The sequence below is a fragment of the Myripristis murdjan genome, chromosome 1 (genome assembly GCF_902150065.1).
Source record: "Myripristis murdjan chromosome 1, fMyrMur1.1, whole genome shotgun sequence".
Taxonomy (NCBI): Eukaryota; Metazoa; Chordata; class Actinopteri; order Holocentriformes; family Holocentridae; genus Myripristis; species Myripristis murdjan.
Window position 1 is genome coordinate 18932007 of NC_043980.1, and position 19751 is coordinate 18951757.

Below are 19751 nucleotides of genomic sequence, written 5' to 3' on the forward strand. Positions count from 1 at the left end.
TAATATCAGCTTTAAGAATTTTCATTATATGAAGAAACAACATTTCTTTATATTAAGCATGCCTGTAGTGGTGCAATCCATGTGACATCTGACTAGTTGGGAAAACTCAATTACAGGGAGGGATTGTTTTCCAATAATGGGGTGTGTCAGGGAGATCAGTAGAGGGACGCATTACAGGCTTGCTTCTTCTGTAGCTGTAGTTCTCAAAGTTGGTCAGGGGACCCCAAGGGGTCTTTGAGAGGATTTAAAAGGGCCTGGGCAGGATTAGTTAAATTTGACAGTGATTTAATTCACAAAAAGTGATCTCATTTAGATGTATAAGAATGATGACTAATCTTTGGGTTCTCTCATTATTACCATCTCTCTACATTAAAGCCACCTCCAATTCAAAAATCTGTGACAGAAATGCCTTTGTGTGGGACAAAACATTTGTCAAATGGGAGTCTGTAACCTGTTGAGTTGTAAACATGGAAATATTTCTGAACTCCTATTCTATAGTGTCCATTTAACTGCTTGGTGTTTTATTGTGGCAGGTCTTATGAGCATTATCTTACTTCAATTATTCTGGATAGATGAACAGACAAAAGTAGTTACACTGTACAACTTTATTATTTGTAAATTCAGCCAGAGAGCAGTGGACCAAGCCTCCCACAGAAAGGGACAGCACAACACTTTCCAGCCTGTGGGGAAAATAAGTGCCAGGTGTTGGATCACAAGATGCTTTCTCTAATAATACCTTAGAAGGAAGTATGATTAAAAATTAAGACAATCTTTGTTTGATAGCATAGCTCTGCTTTAGTTGCGTTCTCTTTAGTTTATTTCTCCTCAAGTGAAGCAGTCTCACTCAGAACAGTGTACTCACCTCAGTCGTATAAACTAATCGCAGCCAAGTATATTTTTCTTTTTTCCGTTTGTCAATACAAGTGTCCTTTAAATTGTTAGAGACTATTATATACTTATTTAGGATTTGATTAAAAACCTTTGATCACAGCATATTTATATCATCCCTGATATATCATACAAATTTCAAAGGTTATCATACTAGTTATTGTACAAAAAAAAAAAAAAATTACAGCACTTGAACTTCAAAAAACAGTGACATTACAGATTTGCATTTGTTTTATATCAAAGTATGTCCAGTATGAACTCAGATGGTCTTTGGCCTCTGAGGCAGACAGAGATTATAATATGCAGTTTGATCCCAAAAATCAGGACCTTTCCAGCCACACCAACCCTGGAGAAAGATAATAGAAAGACAAAATTCAGCCTCATATTTTAAAGCATACACTGTACAAAGATAAATGCAGCCAGTGTGGATGCTGATAGAGGTTCACCTTGTCTGTGATGACCTGCAAGTCTTCTGAACCTGTGTAATGTGGATCTAGGATGAGATAGCGGATCTGCCCTGTGGTCTCACTCCACGCCACACCCAGAATAGTGTGAGCTAAAACCCCCCCACCTGAAAAACAGAATACAGTGGATCACGCTGTGACACAAATCATAGACAAAATAAGATGTTTAGTTCCCTGTGAAGCCCAATAATTCTGGTTTAATCCCAGTAAAACAGTTGGGAATCCAGCTCACCGATCATGACAGGAGTTCCCTCTGTGATGAAGTGGTTGGCCAGTTCTCTGCCTTTGGATGCCAGCTCAGATCCCTGACTAATGAATAAACAGGATTTTATTATCAGACAAAGCCACATATCATATCTTCATCACATATCACACACAACACAGTGGTATCTTTAGGTACAGGCTCCCACAACGCACCTCACAAACATAATTTTCGAGGTGACACTGAGCAGCTGGTTCAAGACAGCCTGAACTTCGATGGATCCAATCCACTGACGTGATCCCACAAACGATCCTTGCTTGTCTCCAACATCCACTAAAGCCTGGAAAGGAGCGAACCAAATAAAAGCAGACATCAGACATCAGACACCAGACATCAGACAAACAGATGAAAACTAATCTAAAACTAAAACAAAACTTAAAAAAAGGCATATTTCTATTCTCTTGTGATAGTCAGTGCAGTGTGTCATATGTGGAGCCACTACCTGTTGGATCTCCTTGTGAGTGGGCACAGGCCGCTCAGTGTAACCCTGCTGCTGAAACCAGGAGCAGATGGTCTGCAGGGAGCGATAGGCACAGCCCCACCCGTTGTCATCCATACGGTCCTGCATGTAGTGGTGGTAGCTGTAGATCCCCTGGACCAAGTACAACTAATACGAACATAAGAAAAAAACAGTCAAGATTATTTTTCCTCGTACAGCATGTCTTGTTGTTTCCCCATCACAGAAAAAAGTGACACCTTGTAACTGGTCTGTCTTTGATTTGATAATACATGATATGATTTGATGAGCTCAAACCTTGCCATTTTCAAGGCTGGGGTGAGTGACGGCCAGATGGGGGTTTCGCAGGTAACCGTCTCTGTAGGTCTCATTAGGAAAACGATAAACATTGGCTCTTCTAAAATAGGGCCTGTCCTCTGGGAGCTCAAAGCGCTGATGCAGTTCCTACATGGATAGACTTTTTTTAGTGCAATATTCAAAAATAAATAAAACATTTTTTTACTTTTATTTTTTCCTTTAATTTATCCTGTAATTAATCCCATAATTAATATTGTGATACTGTATATTGCATATTGTATATAGGTGATACATGTTCAAATTATAAACTACATGAAAATAAACTAAATAAATAGAACATACATCAAGTGTAAAGCAGACTGACTGACGACTGAATTAAATGCTCTTATAGAAATTATTGTTGTTAACATGTTTGATCCACTGCCTGTTGAACCAGCTTCACAGTTCAGCAGCTCAGTTCACAGTTGCACTTTCTGTGCTCAGCATTAATTTGTTTTCTACATTTAATTAAGTGACAAAAACTTCAACAAAGTCACCATTTTAAAGTCTGAGAATGAAAATATCATGCTCCCATTCATTTATGATTAAGGCGCTAAATCTGCTGGTCTTACCTTACGGTGCGCCTCTAGCTGGCTGTCAGGCACTCCTGCAGGGTAAACCACAGTCACCAGTCCCTTTGACTCTGGAAGAAGGAAGTGCAGCGGCTCAGGAACCTGCAGAGTTGTTCCCTTCATGTGCTGCAGGCTCACTTTCTCCATCTCACACAACTGGTGCAATAGCTCCTCCAACAGGCGCTCACAGGCACTGCAACACCACATGAAAATATTGTAATGTGAGAGTGTAGATTCTGAGGCACATTTGTCACTGTTCTAACAGCGAGTAGAGTTTGGTTAGTGATGAAAATCTGATACTATGAGGAAACACATACACTCCGATTGTGTCATTACAGGTGGTATGGACGACACAATCCATGGGCAGAGTTGTGCGCAGGAAGTGATGTTTCTGGACGGTTCTGTTGAGGGTCAGGGCTGGTAGAGGGCCAGGCTTTGTCACCTCCATCATCAGGTGAAGGTTTATGACACTCTATAGGTGTATTTGCACACAAACCATACAGACAACACAACACTTACACTGTGACAGATTTCTACTTGTGCAAAGGGAGAAACACTTAAAGTAGGTATGCAACAGTATGGCAGGACATTAGTAAACCACATGTAGCATTAGAATGACATAATTACAATGTCTGCCGCCATGCAACCACATTCATCTCCATACAAGGAACATGACTTACTGCTGTTGGAATCTTTTTACTTTTACTTTTTGCATTTTTCTTGCTGGAGCTCTCTTGTTCATCTGTCCTAAAAGACACAAAGACTTGAGTTACTGCTCATATAAAAAAGAGATGAAAAAGGCAGTCATACTGATAAATAAAGATGTAAAAGACTTAAAATGAAACCTTACTTTATCCATTGTTGTAGATCTTTACACAGGGTATTAGGAGTAATTTCTTCAGGTGATGCATATAGTGTTTCCTGTTTGCCTCTGTTTGGCCAAACAACAACAGGACTATCGCAGACTGTGAAAACTAAAGATTCTGATTTCACTCTGGAGCGAAGGGTCTCAAATGTTCTTGAGATTACCTTCTGTATGTGTGACCCTGAAAGAATAAAGACAGGCAATATTACCCCTTTAACATCAATAACAGGAGCATACAGTACAGGTATAATTTTAATCCCTGAGACACCCTGCCCTGTAGCATCGCTCCAGGGGAATTAAACTTTAGAAATATAATTGCTGAATGGTTCAATTGTATGCACAGATGCATTCAAGCAACACATGCAAAATGCAACTGTAAGATGAACATTAAGACCACTTCAACACTGAAACCAGGCATAATACTCCACTCTAATGGACCTGTTCAGCTGCTGAGGTTGATAATTCCAATTTTGTGTTTCGTTTGGCAGGTTTTCTGATTTGGCAAATCATTTGACACTAATAAGTGAGGAGACAGCCCAAGGGCAGTTATACACTATATGGACAAAAGTACTTGGCCACCTACAAATTACACTTACAGGAGCTTTTATGGGGTCCCATTCTAAATCCACAGACATTAAAATGGAGTTGGTCCTCCTTTCGAAGCTATTACAGCTTCCACTCTTTTGGGAAGGCATTTCTACAAGATTTTGGAGTGTGTCTGTCGGGAGTTTTTGCCTATTCATCTAGAAGAGCATGAGGTCAGACACTGATGTTGGACGAGAGAGCTTGGCTCATAATCTCCGTTCAAGTTCATCCCAAAGTTGCTGGATGGGGTTGAGGTCAGGGCTCTGTGGGGGTCAGTCAAGTTCTTCCACACCAAACTCACCCTGTCTGTATGGAGCTTGCTTTGTGCACTATGGCGCAGTCATGCTGGAACAGAAAAGGGCCTTCCCCAAAGTGTTCCCACAAAGTTGGAAGCAGAGAATTGTCCAAAATGTCTTGGTAAGCTGAAGCATTAAGATTTCCCCTCACTGGAACTAAGGGGCCGAGGCTGAGCCCAGAAAAAACAAGCCCGCAGCATTATCCCTCCTCCACCAAACTTTACAGTTGGTGTGATGCAGTCAGGCAGGGAACGTTCTCCTGGCATTCTCCAAACACAGACTTGTCTATCAGACCACCAGATAGAGAAGCGTGATTGGTCACTCCACAGAACACATCCAGTGGCAGCATGCTTTACACCGCTCCATCTGATGCTTGACATTGTGCTTGGTGATGTAAGGCTTGCGTGCGGCTGCTCGGCCATGGAAACCCATGCCATGAAGCTCCTTACACACAGTTTCTGTGCTGATGTTAATGCCAGAGGAGGTTTGGAGCTCTGCAGTTATTGAGTCAGCAGAGCGTCGGCCACTTTTACTCACTATGAGCCTCAGAACTTGGCGACCCCACTCTGTAACTTTACATGGTGCTGCCACCTGATGGCTGAGTTGCTGTGGTTCATAAACTCTTCCACTTTGCAATAATACCACTCACAGCTGACTGAGGAACATCTAGGAGGGAAGAAATTTCACAAACTGACTTGTTGCAGCAGTGGCATCCTATTACATTACTATTAGAGTACCATGCTGGAATTCAGTGAGGTCTTTAGAATGAGCCATTCATTCACAAATGTTTGTAAAGGCAGACTGCATGGCTAGGTGCTTGACTTTCTACATCTGTGGCAATAGGACTGAATGAATCACCTGAATTCAATCATTAAGAGGTGAGGCCCGATACTTTTGTCCATATAGTGTAAATATGATCAGAATACACATTCCTAAACCATACCGCTGTCCCAGCTTCATCTGAATGGCAGTTCAAAATTGAAATTGAAATCTTGTTGGGGACTGTGGAAAATCTCCTTAGCGCCTCCCTGGGCAGACTCGGACCACACTTCGGAGACCGCTATAGTGTACAGAAAACGTCCCTGAACTTACCAACTGTGCTGTCCAGCTGGCACTTGAACTCCAGCGGCCCTCTGACACGTAAAATAGTCCCAGGCTCGGAGGAATCTGACTGCACAATCTGAGACAACACAAGTCATGTCAGCTGGATTGAACATAAACAACGCTGCGTCATATTTGTGAGCGAGGCTGATGATTCCATTCAAGTGAGTAAGCTAAATCCTATTTTCTCTCCATACCCACCAGTTTGCTATTATTTGCCAGCCAACGTTACAATGTTACCATGAAGTTCTACCGGTGAAGAAACAAGTTCGCGTCCTCACGTCTAGGCGACAAGATGGTAAGCTACACTGGCCTGCTTAGAGCCAGTCATAACATTTAATTGCATCTGAAGCAGCAAAAATGTGTAAAACCTGCACTCAACTTGATGACAAACTTACCATTGTGGAGGCCAACAGAGATATAACACCAAGTTTCAGACTATCCGCTGTACCGCTGAGTGGAGGCTGACATGTCTGCTGGAGACGCACGTCAACGTGTCCCTTGTTGCCACCTACTATTGGATCATTATGGCCCCGCCCACCTATTTACAGGAAGCGCTTGACTTTGTTGCATTCAGGGTCACTCGTAATTGGAAAATACAAATATTCTATACTTAAAAAACAGCAATAACCTTATTTGCGTCACATTTTTTTCTTTAAAAAGGTGGCGCTGTCCAAGACTATTAAATGGAATAATGGAATATAATGGAATTAGAATGGAGTCTATTAAATGGAATGGAAAAGACTTTAAATAATAATAATAATAATAATAATAATAATAATAATTGTAAAACAGCAAATGGACTGTAATAATAACTTGTCATTTCCAAAACAAATTATTTAAAATTGATTTAGACTGTGGTTCCCTAGCCACGTTGTGATACAGTGAATCTGCATCGCTTTTATTTTGCTGAGGAAATCAGACTTAGCTGTCATCAGGAAACACTCCACTGTCCACATCCTAATCTAATACCGTGGAAACATTTTTATACAGTCTATGGTCCTACTATGTACTAAAAAGGCTGCTGAAGTTGGCATATAGTTATCCCCACAAAATAGGTTTTACCAATACAAATAAATGCACCACGAATGGATGCAGATTAACTTTTTCTATTTCTCTGTTTCCAGTAAATCACAGTATTTCTTAATGCATCAGCAAGAATAAGTGTAATTCTTTCATTTTAATAATTTATGATTCTTACACTGCATGATGCTTTGAAACTTTCTGTAGCCTATAAAAGTTTACAGTTCATACTGTACTGCATGTGCACTATAATGCAATCAATGCCATTTCAACACGCTGAGTCAGTAGAAAATCAGTTTGTATTCAGACACATTATATTACTATGACATACAACATGGTAATATTTTGTTACAAAAGCTATAAAAATATAATTACAAGCAATGACATTATCAGTCCTTACATTCAACATAGGCTGCTAGTAAAAAAAAAAATAAATAAAAAAAGTAGTAAAAATTCTGAAAAATTAATTCAAAAAGTCATTCTTAGGTATGTTTAAAACACACGTAGGCATAACATACATGTTATGTTACATTTCACGGGTTATCTTCGAAACGGTACTGTTTTGTTGGGAGGGCTCCAAGGGGGAGGGGGACTGTTTTGGAGGATAGCCTGTATCCGTCTCTCTTCTCTCTGTCTTCTCTGTTCTAGCTCTTTCCTCATCTGTTGGAACAAAAATTGCAAAGACAAGTGTTTGTAGAAACCGCTGAAAATAAAAATAATCCCCCTCCAGAGACTGGCACCACTGCACACTCCTCTGAGCGTTGGCAGGGGAACTGGTCTGCAGTCAACACATGTAAGAAACTGCACCAGGACTTCAGGGCTGGGGGCTGATAATAATTGCACAGTGAGATCATTTGTTTCAAGCAAAAAAGACAGCAAAATAACTGAAACAGTGCACATCACTACCTTGGAAACCATAATCATTGCTACTACTACTACCACCCCTGGGAGTACTACTTACCAGCCACTTTTCATACATCTCTACAGCTTCTGTATCTCTCTCTTCTTTTCTGTATCTTTCCTCCTCTGCTTTGTCTTCATTTTTCTTGCGTTCCATCATGGCTTTTTCATCGAGAACATTCTTCTTTTTCTCATCCCTTACTCATTTTGAGGGAGAGGGAGGGGAGGTTACATGATGATGTATACTTGTCATGTAATGTGGTTTATGAACTACAAACTTTCTTTAAAAGGTGGATAGATTGTAGTACCAAAAAGTGGATTATTATTAGCGGTGATATAAAATACAGGAGGAAGAGGATGCCTTTCCACAGCACACTGTAGCAACCAAGTGTTATACATTTTCAAATAATGTGGAAGCCATTGGTTGTGATGATTTCCCCAAAAAATGAGAAAAAAAAAACATTACACTCACCAACTTAAAAAAGCATATTTGCTGTTTCTCTTTCTTTCTTCCTCCATTTCTTGTTTTTCCAGCTTAAGTTTATTTTCAGCTTCTCTTTGTTTTCTGTTCTTAACTTTGAGTAGTTCATCATGCTCTTGTTTCCATTTTTCAAACACCTGTAATTATCATAACATTGTTGATCAACATTACAGCCTTGCACACAAATACTTCATCTTAAAGCACAATAATCAGCTGCATACCTTTTTAGCAGATTCACTTTTTTCTTCTTTCTCTTCAGTTGCTCTTTGCTGTTTCCTGAGCATGTCTTGCTTTTCTCTGGCCTTTGCTCTGAGGACCTCTGCTTTCTTTTCTTTCCAAACCTCATAGGACACAATCGCCTCTTCCTTTTTAGTCTGCTTCTCCTTTTTTTTTTTTTAAAGATAGTATAAAATGTGCATATCAATTAAATAACCTAGTTTCCCTTTGTATTACTTATGACATATTTTTGGCAACTGCACAGTCTGTTTCACTACATACTCCTCTCTACAAAACAATATATTCACCTTTTCCCTTTCTTCTCTCAGAATTTCTTCTTGCTTCTTTTGTTGCATTTTCTCTCTCAACTGTTCCTTTTTCTTTTTAAGCCATTCCTGTTTTTGTCATAGTTTAAGAGTTTAGGAATAAAAATAAATGGTATCATTACAAAAGACAGCAGAAAATATGCATTAAAAAAATCCAGCAAGTATTCTTTGCATGTATTCATACTCCTGCATCCCCATCAATATAAGTATCTGAGTGAACTTGGACTTAAAATGCATGAGCTGAAAGTCCAAAGTCCCTTCCCCATGGGACTGTTATGCACAGAGGGACTGGACTCTAGATTTTTTTATACTCCTTCAAGTGCAGCAATGTGGGGCCCAGCAGGCTCCAACATCAATCATACAGTTTACATTCTAGAGACAATACAGGCGCTGATGTATTATCACACTGACCTGGTAAATGGCAGCTCTCAGTGAATCTGATCCTTGTGGCTGAGAGTCCTCCAGAGACACTTTGCGATCCAGAACTTTCAGAGTTCCCATATACTTTGACTTCACTTTCAAGGAGCATGCACTCTGGGATCTCTGAGAGCTTTTAGCAGAAGAACTTGATGTCCTGATTTAAACAAGACAAGATGATGGTCAGTTACTAACCTGTTTTATCCATTAAGCTGTAGGAGTCTGCTGGCATAGCTTGGACAAAAACATACATTTACCCTACCTGGTATCAAATGACTTTTTATGGCCAGTGGAACGAGTGGAGCGATCTCCTGAGTCTCCCTGAAAGAAAACAATACAAAAGTGTTGTGTAGATTCTAATATTCACCTTTAAAATACATAACCTCATATTTTGCTTTTGCTGAATTACATATGCTCTGCCACACAACTATCTCTGCTCATCAACTTTCTATAGAGGGAAGATAATAGATTTGGATTCTGCCTCTGCTTCTCTTCAATACCTGTGATTGAACACCATTAACTGTAGATAGTCTACTATAAGCTATAGTGAAAACTGCAGACTAGCCAAAATTTCCCAAAACTGACTAGAACTAGGACCAGAGGTAGAATTAGAGTCCCAGAGGCATCTAACTGAACACATGTAACATGAGATTAACCACTTTCTACAAGTTCTACAAGAACCAGTGATAAATGTCTCACATGAAATTCTTCAAATGAAGTGGAGTACTTCCCTTCATGCTCTTTACTGTCATCTGAATTAAGGAAATCTAAAAACAAAAAAGTCAAAAGATGAAATTGTGGCAAAAACAAGAGTAAAAACAGAAATGCAAAAAAGGATTCTTAACATTTGTTACCTCTTGACCCAGTGTCAACAGTGGACTTGGTCAATGAGAGTGAATGCCCTCTCCGTGCTAGTGAAGGTGACACTCTTCCTGGCCTCTGTGATAAAACGACAACAAAGCATGTTGTCGTCAACTGGGGAAGACAACCGCTCTTCCACAATAAAACTTGAAAAGCTGTTGAAGAAACAAGTGATGAGACTCACGTGTGGACTAACAGTGATCCTGTCAGTCGTATCATGTGAGAAGGGGAGCGACACAGAGGAACTGGAGGGCCTGCTGACATCCTGAGATCCAGCGTCTTCATCCTGCTCCTCCATAACGTGAAAGTTCAGCCCAGCGGTTCTCAGCCTCGGTTTGGGTTTGGGTGGCTCCCTCTCAGCAACGCTACCTGAATAACATGGGAATTTGTGGGATCATTAAAAATCAGGCAAACACAGATCTACATGCATTCAGTGCACTGACATGTGAACACATTGTTTAAAGAATCGTCTATATAGAGAGATACTACGCCTACAAGAATATGAAAGTTTACCTGCAGGGGGAGACATACAGCACTAAATCTGCATGAGCTAAACTAAAAATGGGACTTTTCCATAAAATCAGAGTAGAAATTACAATTTTTTGTAATTTTTTTCCTTCTCTCAGTGCATTGGTGATAATGACCAGAAAGTGGTTAAGAGGATACACTTTTCTATGTGCTTCGATGAATGAAACCTGGAACCATTTAAGAAAAAAATGTTTTGGCTGTGCAAACACTTAACACCACATATCCTCAATGCCAGTGCAACACTCAATTTCACATCAACCTATAATTGTGTCTTCATTTTAAATATTGGGCAGTTTAATAATAACAGTAATAGTAGATTTACTTGTGGATATTTGAAATAAAATGTAGTGATCACTTTCTAGCGTTTAGCCCCACCGACCACCATTTATTATAATCTGTTTTTGGAAGTCTTCAGCGCTGCCTCTGATGGCCAAAAGACTGTACTACACTCTTTTTTTCTGTCTCACCGCAGTCACTGGCTCGCCTCTACAGGCTTTTGTGTATCCATATAAAATTAACATAGAATGTGGCCTTTGTGATCCTTATATAAAATACATTGTTGAGACAGACCTACGGAAGACATGTAATTGAAGCCATTTTCTGATGGTGCAGTATGAGATTTTTGTCCTTCTCTGTGAAATGACTCGCACCCCTCTCCTCACCGTTTTCAGAGACAAAGGGATCTGGGGTTTCCATCACACCGCTGACAGACTGTGATGTGTCCAGCTGACTGCCTTCTGATGTTTGATGTGAAGGATCTTCACTTGGGCTTTTTCTTGCAGATTCAGGATGGGTAGAATCCTCACCACTTTGTTCAGATTTATCATCCTCTTCATTGACACTTGTGGAGTGCTGGTAATAACTGAGTGTGGTGGATGAGTCAGGTTGCTCATTTCCATGTGAGTCTGATGCCATCACATCTCGTGAGGGGGAGCTGACTCTTTTTGTTTTCAGGAATGAAACTTTCTTTTTTCTGTCATTTTTGCCTTCATCATCTGAAATCTCAAAGTCATTGATTTTGATTTTAGTCCTCCCAGTCTTAAATGCATCAGTCTTCTTTTTTCTTGATTTGAGGAGTTCCTTAAAAAAATCTGTGAAAAATGATTCCAGTAAATGAGCAAGAAAGAGCAAACTATGTCAAGTTTTTAAACTGCATCTGAAATTACAAATATCAGTCTTACCTATGGATTAACTAAGAAATCTTTCAGCGAGTTATGACGTGCTAGTAGGGGTTAGTGTGCATGTCTTAAGAGCATGGTTGTTCACGGTGTGATGTCACTCTGGATGCCACATGTCATCCTAAGCATCTAAGCATCTGCCATTTACAATAATCACTTTATGTGTATAGCACAAAAACAAAGGTACAGAGTGCTTAACAAAAACAGCACTGAACACCAGAAAATAAAAATGCATGAAAACAAGTGGCACACAAAAGTAAAAACACACAAAAGTAAACACCAAAGCAATGGATCAGGTATTTCAAGCAAATTTTGCACTTTTCATTCTTCAGTCAGTCCCTTATCTGCCAAAGCGGTCAGAAATGCTTCAATATAGTAACATTTTTGCAGAGTAACATACAGTATTATGTGGACTAGAGATCTTTGACTGGTCGTGAAGTATTGCTATGCTAGATGTACTGTGTTTCTGACTGTTTTCACTGCCTCACTAAAATAGGGCTTCACTGATTAGCCTGATGCATTTTCATAGTGAAGCACAGCAAGAGACATTAAAGCACAATCGGATTAGATACAAAGTTAAGGAAGGGTCACAGAGAAGACTACTGTTTGCATCTTCGGGTGCAGTCATTTTCAAACTATGTGTCCTAGCATGGAAGACAAGTGGCTTGTGGGAAGGCTGCATGAATGCATTCTTTTCTCAGCAATTTCTACATCCGTCAGGCATTATGTAAAGCATCATGGACCATGATGCCCTGCATGAAAAACAATGACAGGGGCAGCTTTCTTAGCTACCTGACAACATGGACACATTTTTAAAAATCAAAGATGCCAATGTGCATCTTACTGATTTGCTCATATTGAATGTTTTCAAGGATTCAAGGATTCAAGGATTCAAGGAACTTTATTGTTTTACAATTAAATCTAGAGCAAATATAGAATTGACTGTGAAGATGGATGCACATCGAAAGCTTAACTATTTTTTGCCAACTTTATTTCATCTAACAAAACATTTGGTAGATCTTCGATTCAGATAGTATCTCTATATGTAGGTCAGGGCATGAAAAAATTTAGGAACCCCTGCTGTAGTGGTTCAAGGGGGATTTACTTAATAAGGGGGAGGTGTTATTACAGCGTGAACATCACCAACCAGTACACACCAACATGGATACTAATGAAAAGAGACAGGCTTGTCCATAGCATCATGTAACATCCGCTACTGCCTAGTGTTTCTGTGCCTTCTGTGTCATTTTACCATCATCATCCTCATTGAAGTCACCCGAGTTAGTGTGTCGGCCAGCCTTTGTTCTGCTTGCCCTGGCAGAAACAGTGGCTTCAAGTTCATCCTGCAATGATATAATTATAATGTGATATAATTCGAGGATGATCACAACTGGCCGCAGAGAACTGACAGTATAACTACAGTATTAATGTTAGCTACAGTGCTCTATCTCATGCTAGCTGGCAATCTATCTCCGTGCCTTAATAGTTTTTAATATCCAGGCTGGTGAATAACTTTTACCTGGAAAGTTGTTCTTTTTGACGCTTTCGGGCTCTTCTTGTGCGCCAGCGTGCTGAACTCCTGATGTGCCATTTTGTTAAACCATAAACACACGCAACTGTTTGGGCTTACCGGCGTTAGCAAGCAAGCCTACTAGCTATCTAGCCGGTGAAAGCTAAGTTATCTGCTGCCTGGACACAAAACTAACGCTTGGTGTGGGAGACATGATTGTTGAAATATCAAAACGATGGCTCCTCTGGACAAAACTAAGGCAATATTCATCCACGTTACTGCAGAGAGGCGGTGCTGAGATAAATGACACAAAGGACGTCGGTCGAGTTGTTTATCGTAACCCAGGGAGACGAATGGAGGGAAGACAGTTCCGGGTAAAGTAATGCGCATGCTCAAATGTCTGTATGACCCCGTCAGGATTTCGTAACCCCCATAGTATAGTATAGTATAGTATAATATAGTATAGTATAGCAGAGTATAGTATAGTATAGTATAGTATAGTGTCCTACAATATAGTGAGGTACAGTATAGTATAGTAAAGTATAGTACGATATAGTATAGTATAGAGTAGTGGCCTACAATATAGTGTGGTATAGTATAGTATAGTATAGTATAGTATAGTATAGTATAGTATAGCATAGAATAGTATAGTATTGTATAGTAGTAGTATTTAGGCTAGATGAATAGTATAGAAGAGCACACACATTGGCCACTTTATTAGGTCCACCTGTACAATATAATGCAGTTCAATGCAACAGGTCTACCACAAATGCTACCTTTTAACAAAGTTATAATGTTCAGTTTGTGTTGAGATTGTGGAGAATATGTAAACTTAATTCTATGTTTATTATTGAGGTTGTAGTTTGCACTGGTTTTGTGCAAACCAGCCAAACCAACCAAATTATATTGAGAAGTGTTTCTAATTTTTTGTCCTTCCTATTTATATACATGAGGGGGGACACAATAGTAGAAACAAGTCTCAATAAAATGCAGTCCAGTACAACAGTAGCACTAACTATGAGCTCAATGCCAAACATAGAATTGAACAGGTGGACCTAATAAAGTGGCCACTGAGTGTATAATTGCTATAGTATAGTATAGTAGCCTATAGTATTTGGTAGCTTAGTATTTACTAGTTCAGCAGGTGATTTAGTAGAATCTGATGGTATACATAAGTATTTAGTTTAATGTAGACCACACAGTAAAGGTCCTAAATCCCCCTCTCAAACAGACAAATTAAAACTGATCAAGGAGCAATTAAATGTCCTGTAACGCCATAGCAGTGACACATGCCTCTGGCTCTGGTTCAGACATTACTTGGAGTGACTGAGGCAGGCTTAATTATTCACGCATCAGTGCCCATGTCACTAGTATTACGCAATACATAGAAATACTCAGTTATAGTCTTATCTTTAATTGTTTGGCTATTGTCTGTATTTTTACAAGACTGGGTGAAAGGAAAGTGCAGATATTTGGGGAAAAAAACAAACTGCGAATTCATTTGTTTTCTGCATTGTCTGTTTGCTTAAAGGCAATCCAGTACAGCCCTGCATGCTACAGCAAAGTGGATACAGGGCGTAAGATAGATCTGCTGAATACTTCTGTGGGAGTGGTCTATATGATCAGCCATGGTAGCCTACACCACAAAATCTCCTTGATGTGTTGCATCTCAAGACATCATCTTTATCAAAGGCTGTTGGTACCAAGACAAATTACATAATAATATGCACGTACCTGCTTTTTCCTCATATTAAAGGCCATATTTAGTAGGCCTGTAAACTATGTGTGCAACTTAATATAATCCAGAGAAATGATTATTTGTCATCTTTTTAAAAAAATCAGTCCATATATTTAAAAGCACATGTTATCAAATCACTAAATAAATACTAAACTGTCCATGTTTGACCCTTACCTATATGTGCACAATCGATAAATTCAGATCACTCCAATAATTCAGGTTAAACATCTATAGTGTCATGTTACTGTTAAATGCAGCAGCAACGTTAGATGTTCACACAGACAGAAAGTAGTGTTGAGAATAGGTCAGCTTTGGGTCACTGTGTATTTTACTCTTAATGCCTCTGGTTAACATCAGTCAGGCAGTTGGACTATATTGAAATGGAGCTGAAATAGCTCTCATCACAGCGATCAGTCAAGTAAAGGGTCTGCATACAAAAAACTTTCAGAAAAAAAAATCAAACAAATTCCCAATGGATCTAATGTACATGAATGACAATTTTTGAACAATCATGTTCATTTTGCAGTCACTCATAAACGAAATGCAATAGTTGCACTTTAAATTGAATACCATGTTATAATTGTCAAGACCCATTTTGTAATTTGAATATGAATGTTTCTCTTCAGAGTACATCAGAGCACGGGCTGATGCCATTGGTAGTTTGGTGAAATAGGCTTGACCTAGAGTGCCACATTTAGAACTACATTAAATTAATTTATTGTAAAGACACTGAAGTGCATGACGTGCAGCTCTGCAGAGAGAGATTTAAATGTCCAAGTAATTTCTTCAATCTGCCTGAATCTTGCAGTGCGTCCAAGCATGCATTTCTTACATTAGAGCGAGTACAGCTGTGTCTGTCTTGAATACAAAACATTTCACCTCTCTTAATTTGTGGGTCTGGTAGCTATGACTTGGTCTGTTCGGCTTTTATTTGTGGAAAAACTGGCCATCTCACTGCTTATCATAAACAGAATATTGGGGTCTTCGGAGAATTGTGTGCAGACTGAGTTTATGTGGCATACACTGTGGGAACTCAAATTATAAATACCCATTAATCATCATCTGAACCCAGGCATAGCTTATGCTAGGATATATTTGGCTATGTAGTATGTAACAAATAGATGGTAAGACCAGTAGGACACAATGCCAGTGAGACACAAGTCTGCAAATGCACCTAAATCATCATTATGGAGTGTCTAATTCCCTTGTGTCTTGATTGTGGATGGATATCAACACTGAAAAGCATAACATATTTTTTCAGGGGCAAATTTCTTTGCATTACAGCATGAGTACACACATTTCTGGTAATTTCCTCTCCACTAAAAATTATGGACACAAATGGAAATATAGTTTCTACCTCCAAATTTGGCATTTTGGCAAATTTAGCTGAGTGATATGTCTGTAATGCTTTATTCTTTATATGTTATAGACATATTGCACAGAAACTGTTGTAAAACTACAGTTATATGCATATTGTGGTGTCAAATTTATACAGTGTTCCTATAGATGAAAAAAGCTTACCCTCCTTCTTTTCCGATTGTGTTGAAAAAGTCTGTCTCATTTGAGAGTAACACTTTATAGTCAAATTAATGGTTTATCTACATATTTGTGCTCAGCAGTTACACTGATAAAAGAACAAAGGGATTTTGATGGCTAAAACAAGAACTTTGCATGAGGTAATGTGTCTGTGTCAAGCCATGTAGGTAGCTAACAGTTGTTTATATATATATATATATATATATATATATATATATTGAAAATAATCTCCAGAAACAATAGGCACCATGGAAACTGAGGTCCAATGACCTGGAAAATGCTCAATCTGTGGAAAATCCTTATATAACTTCCATATCTTTACCTTTTGGATGTGGCATTTGCTTCTCAATACTGGCCAACTACACTGGCATTTACTCCCAGATCTTGGGCCCTTAGTCAGTCCACATCTCTTGTGGATCACTGAACAAGCTGGGACATCACCTGAAAGACAAATTGGTGAATGAAGCAGGAAAAAGAGCCCCATTTAAACAACATGCCTAATTCCACAGTGCAAAAAAGGAGCTGGACTTTCTCATTCACTTTTTCTTCTCCTCCTCCTTCCTCATCTGCTTCTCCTTCCCTTTGGACGATACCTCTTCTGTTCTCTTCCTCCCCTCCAGGACCTCCTCAGTTTTGCTCGGCCCTGGATGAGGTCCAATATATCTTTCTTCTTTACCACTTCTTCATTTTCCATCTTCACATCTGGCCCTCCATCAAGACCTATTCCTCCTGTAGCCACAGAACCTGCAAAGACGTAGAGATAAAAACATTACAGCTGATTTTACAGTATAACTGCAATACTTGAGTTCATCAGTGAGACAATCCAGCAAACATTTCTTGCTCCTCAGCAAGAGGAATGTTTTTCGTAAACAGAGAGAGAGATTTAATTTAAGAAGCTCCATAAATGTTTCTAGTGATGTGAGTAGTCCAATACCCCGTCCTACCTCTAGTTGGAGTAGGTGCTCCTCATTCAGATGAACCTGCTCCCTGGCACTCTGATGATCCCTCTCCTCCTTCAGCACTTTGCCAGCCCTTCCTCTTCAGCCCGGTATTCTTCTTCTGACAACACACAGTGATGGGACAAAGCAAGGAAAAGCACAAGGCCAAGGCTAGACTAGGGAGATTGCATTCTGTATACTCACATTTAAATCACTGTCTCACCTTGGCACAGATAAGTTGGTCTTTGTTGTAGATCATCATGACAAAGGGGTTGTCCGTGCCAATGCAGCTGTATTTGTCTCCTTTGGGTCCTGGTGAAGGGCAGCAGCAACAGCTGTCACTGCTGTGGTACCAGATGGGTCACTAAGACCTAAGGATAGCCTGCCTGAACTGCCTCAAGATGTAACTGCAGTTCATTTCCATTAACGTTCCTCTTTGGTGAAATGGACCAACCCAACTAAGGAGCTCTTGATTACATACCATGCCACAAGAAGCAGCTGGTTAAAGACACACTAATGCAATGACATCCTAGTCTCCTAGTAATAAATACATTTACAAAAACAAAACAAACAAACAAACAAACAAAAAAAGTTAAATTTAATCCTTAAAATCAAATTTGTATGTCTCAGAAATGGAATATTTCATGTTTGTCCTGTGGAGAAAACACTGATTAGAATCAGGTCTTTCTGCTGGTGTCAGCTAAACCCAGTTCAAAAACAATTTAGTTGCTTGGGCATAATTCCCGTTTAAAATTTGATATTTAAAGTTTTCATCATTGTTGTTGAGGTCAGTGGTCATCAAAATGGGATCCGGCCATTCTTTAGAGGATCCCAGGGGGTTTCATCAAAATGAAGCCAAATTAAATTTCACATTAATGTAACTTATTGGAATTTATGAACGTATGTGTCAATGGGTTATTTTAACTTTATGTTGTAATCTCATCACTTTGAATCTATTTGTCAGTCTTAAAGTGTGACATCAAAACAATTTTATACTTGATGCAAATTTAAAAAAAAATCGTTTCATATCTGGGTCCGTTGTGTAGCTAAAAGCTCTTCAAATGAGGGTCCTTGGTTTAATGCAGGTCAACTTCAGGGTTCCAGAGCATTAAAAAGTTTGAAAACATGTGGTCTGTTTTTTTCAACCAGGGAAAAAGAGGGAACAGACAAAAAGGGAGACAGACAACAGATGGTGACTCACTGCCATTTACTGGTCCCTATCAACTGATGCTTTTATACTGTAACTGAATGCACTTGTAAAATGAATAAGGCCTTTGATTTGTCCTAAAAAATGAGAGTAAGTGTGTATAATGCCTTTCATCAGCTCAATCTGTTGGCCTTTTAGGACAGACATTTTTTATGGGTATCATATGGTGATAAAGGCAAATCTATTTCCCGGTAAGACAGGTAATTCCATTCTGGTTTTTCTTAGTGTGACTGGTAAAGAAGAGGCTGCTCAGTAAACAAAATATTTTATGTGATAATTTCTCAAAGACACAAACTTAAGATATTCATTATAATTTGCCTTTTGAAGACCATGTGACAGTTATCAAATTGTACAGAAAAGAAAATAACCAAGAGATGTGCAAGATGTGGAAGGGAGGAAAGGAAAATTTTAGAAATGGCATCCACTGTAATGAACTGTGCGTATGATGTGATACCGGATAGTCCACTGCATCTAGTCCCTCAGCTCTGTGAAGGGAGCATCAGCAGGTGTCCCCCTGGTTTTTCAGACAGAAATCAGAAACAGCATGCTGGTCATTTGTTATCCCAAGTGAGTTGAGAAACCTCCCAAGAGACAATGCATTCATTCATTAAATTCACTCATTCACTCACTCATTCATTCATTCATTCGTTTGTTTGTACACACTCTGAACTGAAAATAATCACTGTAGTCACTCTCTTTTTTCAAAAGGCCATGAATTTTGATGACTGATGTCCACAGCAGTAATACCCATCACTGAGTTTTTTTTTCTGTATGAATGCTCTTGGAGAAAACAAATTTGGCTCATTTTATATATATGTGCTTCAGTCAAGGTAATGTGAGACTCTAGCACGTATAATTTCGGTGAAATCAATGAAAAAGTCAGATAGTCTGAATATTGCCACAGAGATGCTGCTTAGGTTATAAAAGCGCAGTAAATATGCATATGGGAGGACAGTGTAAGGGGCTTCCATACTCTATGTCATGGCATGTATCATAAGTCAGTAATTGATATTATATGAGTAAATGATAACTGCACCAAACAGTAAACTACAGCCTATATAATTTT

At 39.2% G+C, this 19751-nt stretch overlaps 2 protein-coding genes across 3 annotated transcripts; both read right to left on the bottom strand.

The window, feature by feature from the left end:
• Positions 1-590: 590 nt before the first annotated feature.
• ufsp2 (ufm1-specific peptidase 2) lies at positions 591-6330 on the bottom strand. 2 transcript variants are annotated; one of them, XM_030054905.1, is made up of 12 exons: positions 6225-6330; positions 5818-5905; positions 3830-4025; positions 3660-3726; positions 3297-3451; positions 2980-3172; positions 2369-2515; positions 2057-2221; positions 1770-1894; positions 1585-1661; positions 1335-1459; positions 591-1234 (listed from the first exon to the last, which is right to left on the bottom strand). In XM_030054905.1, the coding sequence occupies exons 1-12, from the start codon at positions 6225-6227 to the stop codon at positions 1148-1150; spliced, it is 1428 nt and encodes a 475-aa protein (XP_029910765.1). In that variant the 5' UTR covers positions 6228-6330; the 3' UTR covers positions 591-1147. The 2 variants fall into 2 exon arrangements, with proteins under 2 accessions (XP_029910765.1, XP_029910774.1); XM_030054914.1 differs by having other exon boundaries at positions 1148-1234; positions 5818-5896; positions 6225-6308.
• An 800-nt stretch (positions 6331-7130) lies between these two features.
• On the bottom strand, positions 7131-13597 carry map9 (microtubule-associated protein 9). Its single transcript, XM_030054882.1, has 13 exons — positions 13276-13597; positions 13009-13099; positions 11241-11669; positions 10235-10419; positions 10044-10128; positions 9889-9956; positions 9452-9510; positions 9184-9346; positions 8755-8841; positions 8452-8613; positions 8222-8367; positions 7811-7946; positions 7131-7509 (listed from the first exon to the last, which is right to left on the bottom strand). The coding sequence occupies exons 1-13, from the start codon at positions 13345-13347 to the stop codon at positions 7390-7392; spliced, it is 1803 nt and encodes a 600-aa protein (XP_029910742.1). The 5' UTR covers positions 13348-13597; the 3' UTR covers positions 7131-7389.
• Between the last annotated feature and the right edge of the window lie 6154 nt (positions 13598-19751).

Bases quoted from the DNA above. Each gene is read 5' to 3' on its own strand.
- ufsp2 (XM_030054905.1), bottom strand. The intron at 1,895-2,056 runs GTAGTGGCTCCA...GCTCCTTTCCAG, and splicing joins CTCACAAGGAGATCCAACAG to GCTTTAGTGGATGTTGGAGA. The intron at 1,460-1,584 runs GTGAGCTGGATT...TCTGTTTTTCAG, and splicing joins GGGAACTCCTGTCATGATCG to GTGGGGGGGTTTTAGCTCAC.
- map9 (XM_030054882.1), bottom strand. From the start codon at position 13,347: ATGGCACATCAGGAGTTCAGCACGCTGGCGCACAAGAAGAGCCCGAAA. The intron at 11,670-13,008 runs GTAAAATGACAC...CATTTTTCACAG, and splicing joins CTTCAATGAGGATGATGATG to ATTTTTTTAAGGAACTCCTC. The intron at 10,420-11,240 runs GTGAGGAGAGGG...CATGTTATTCAG, and splicing joins TCCCTTTGTCTCTGAAAACG to GTAGCGTTGCTGAGAGGGAG.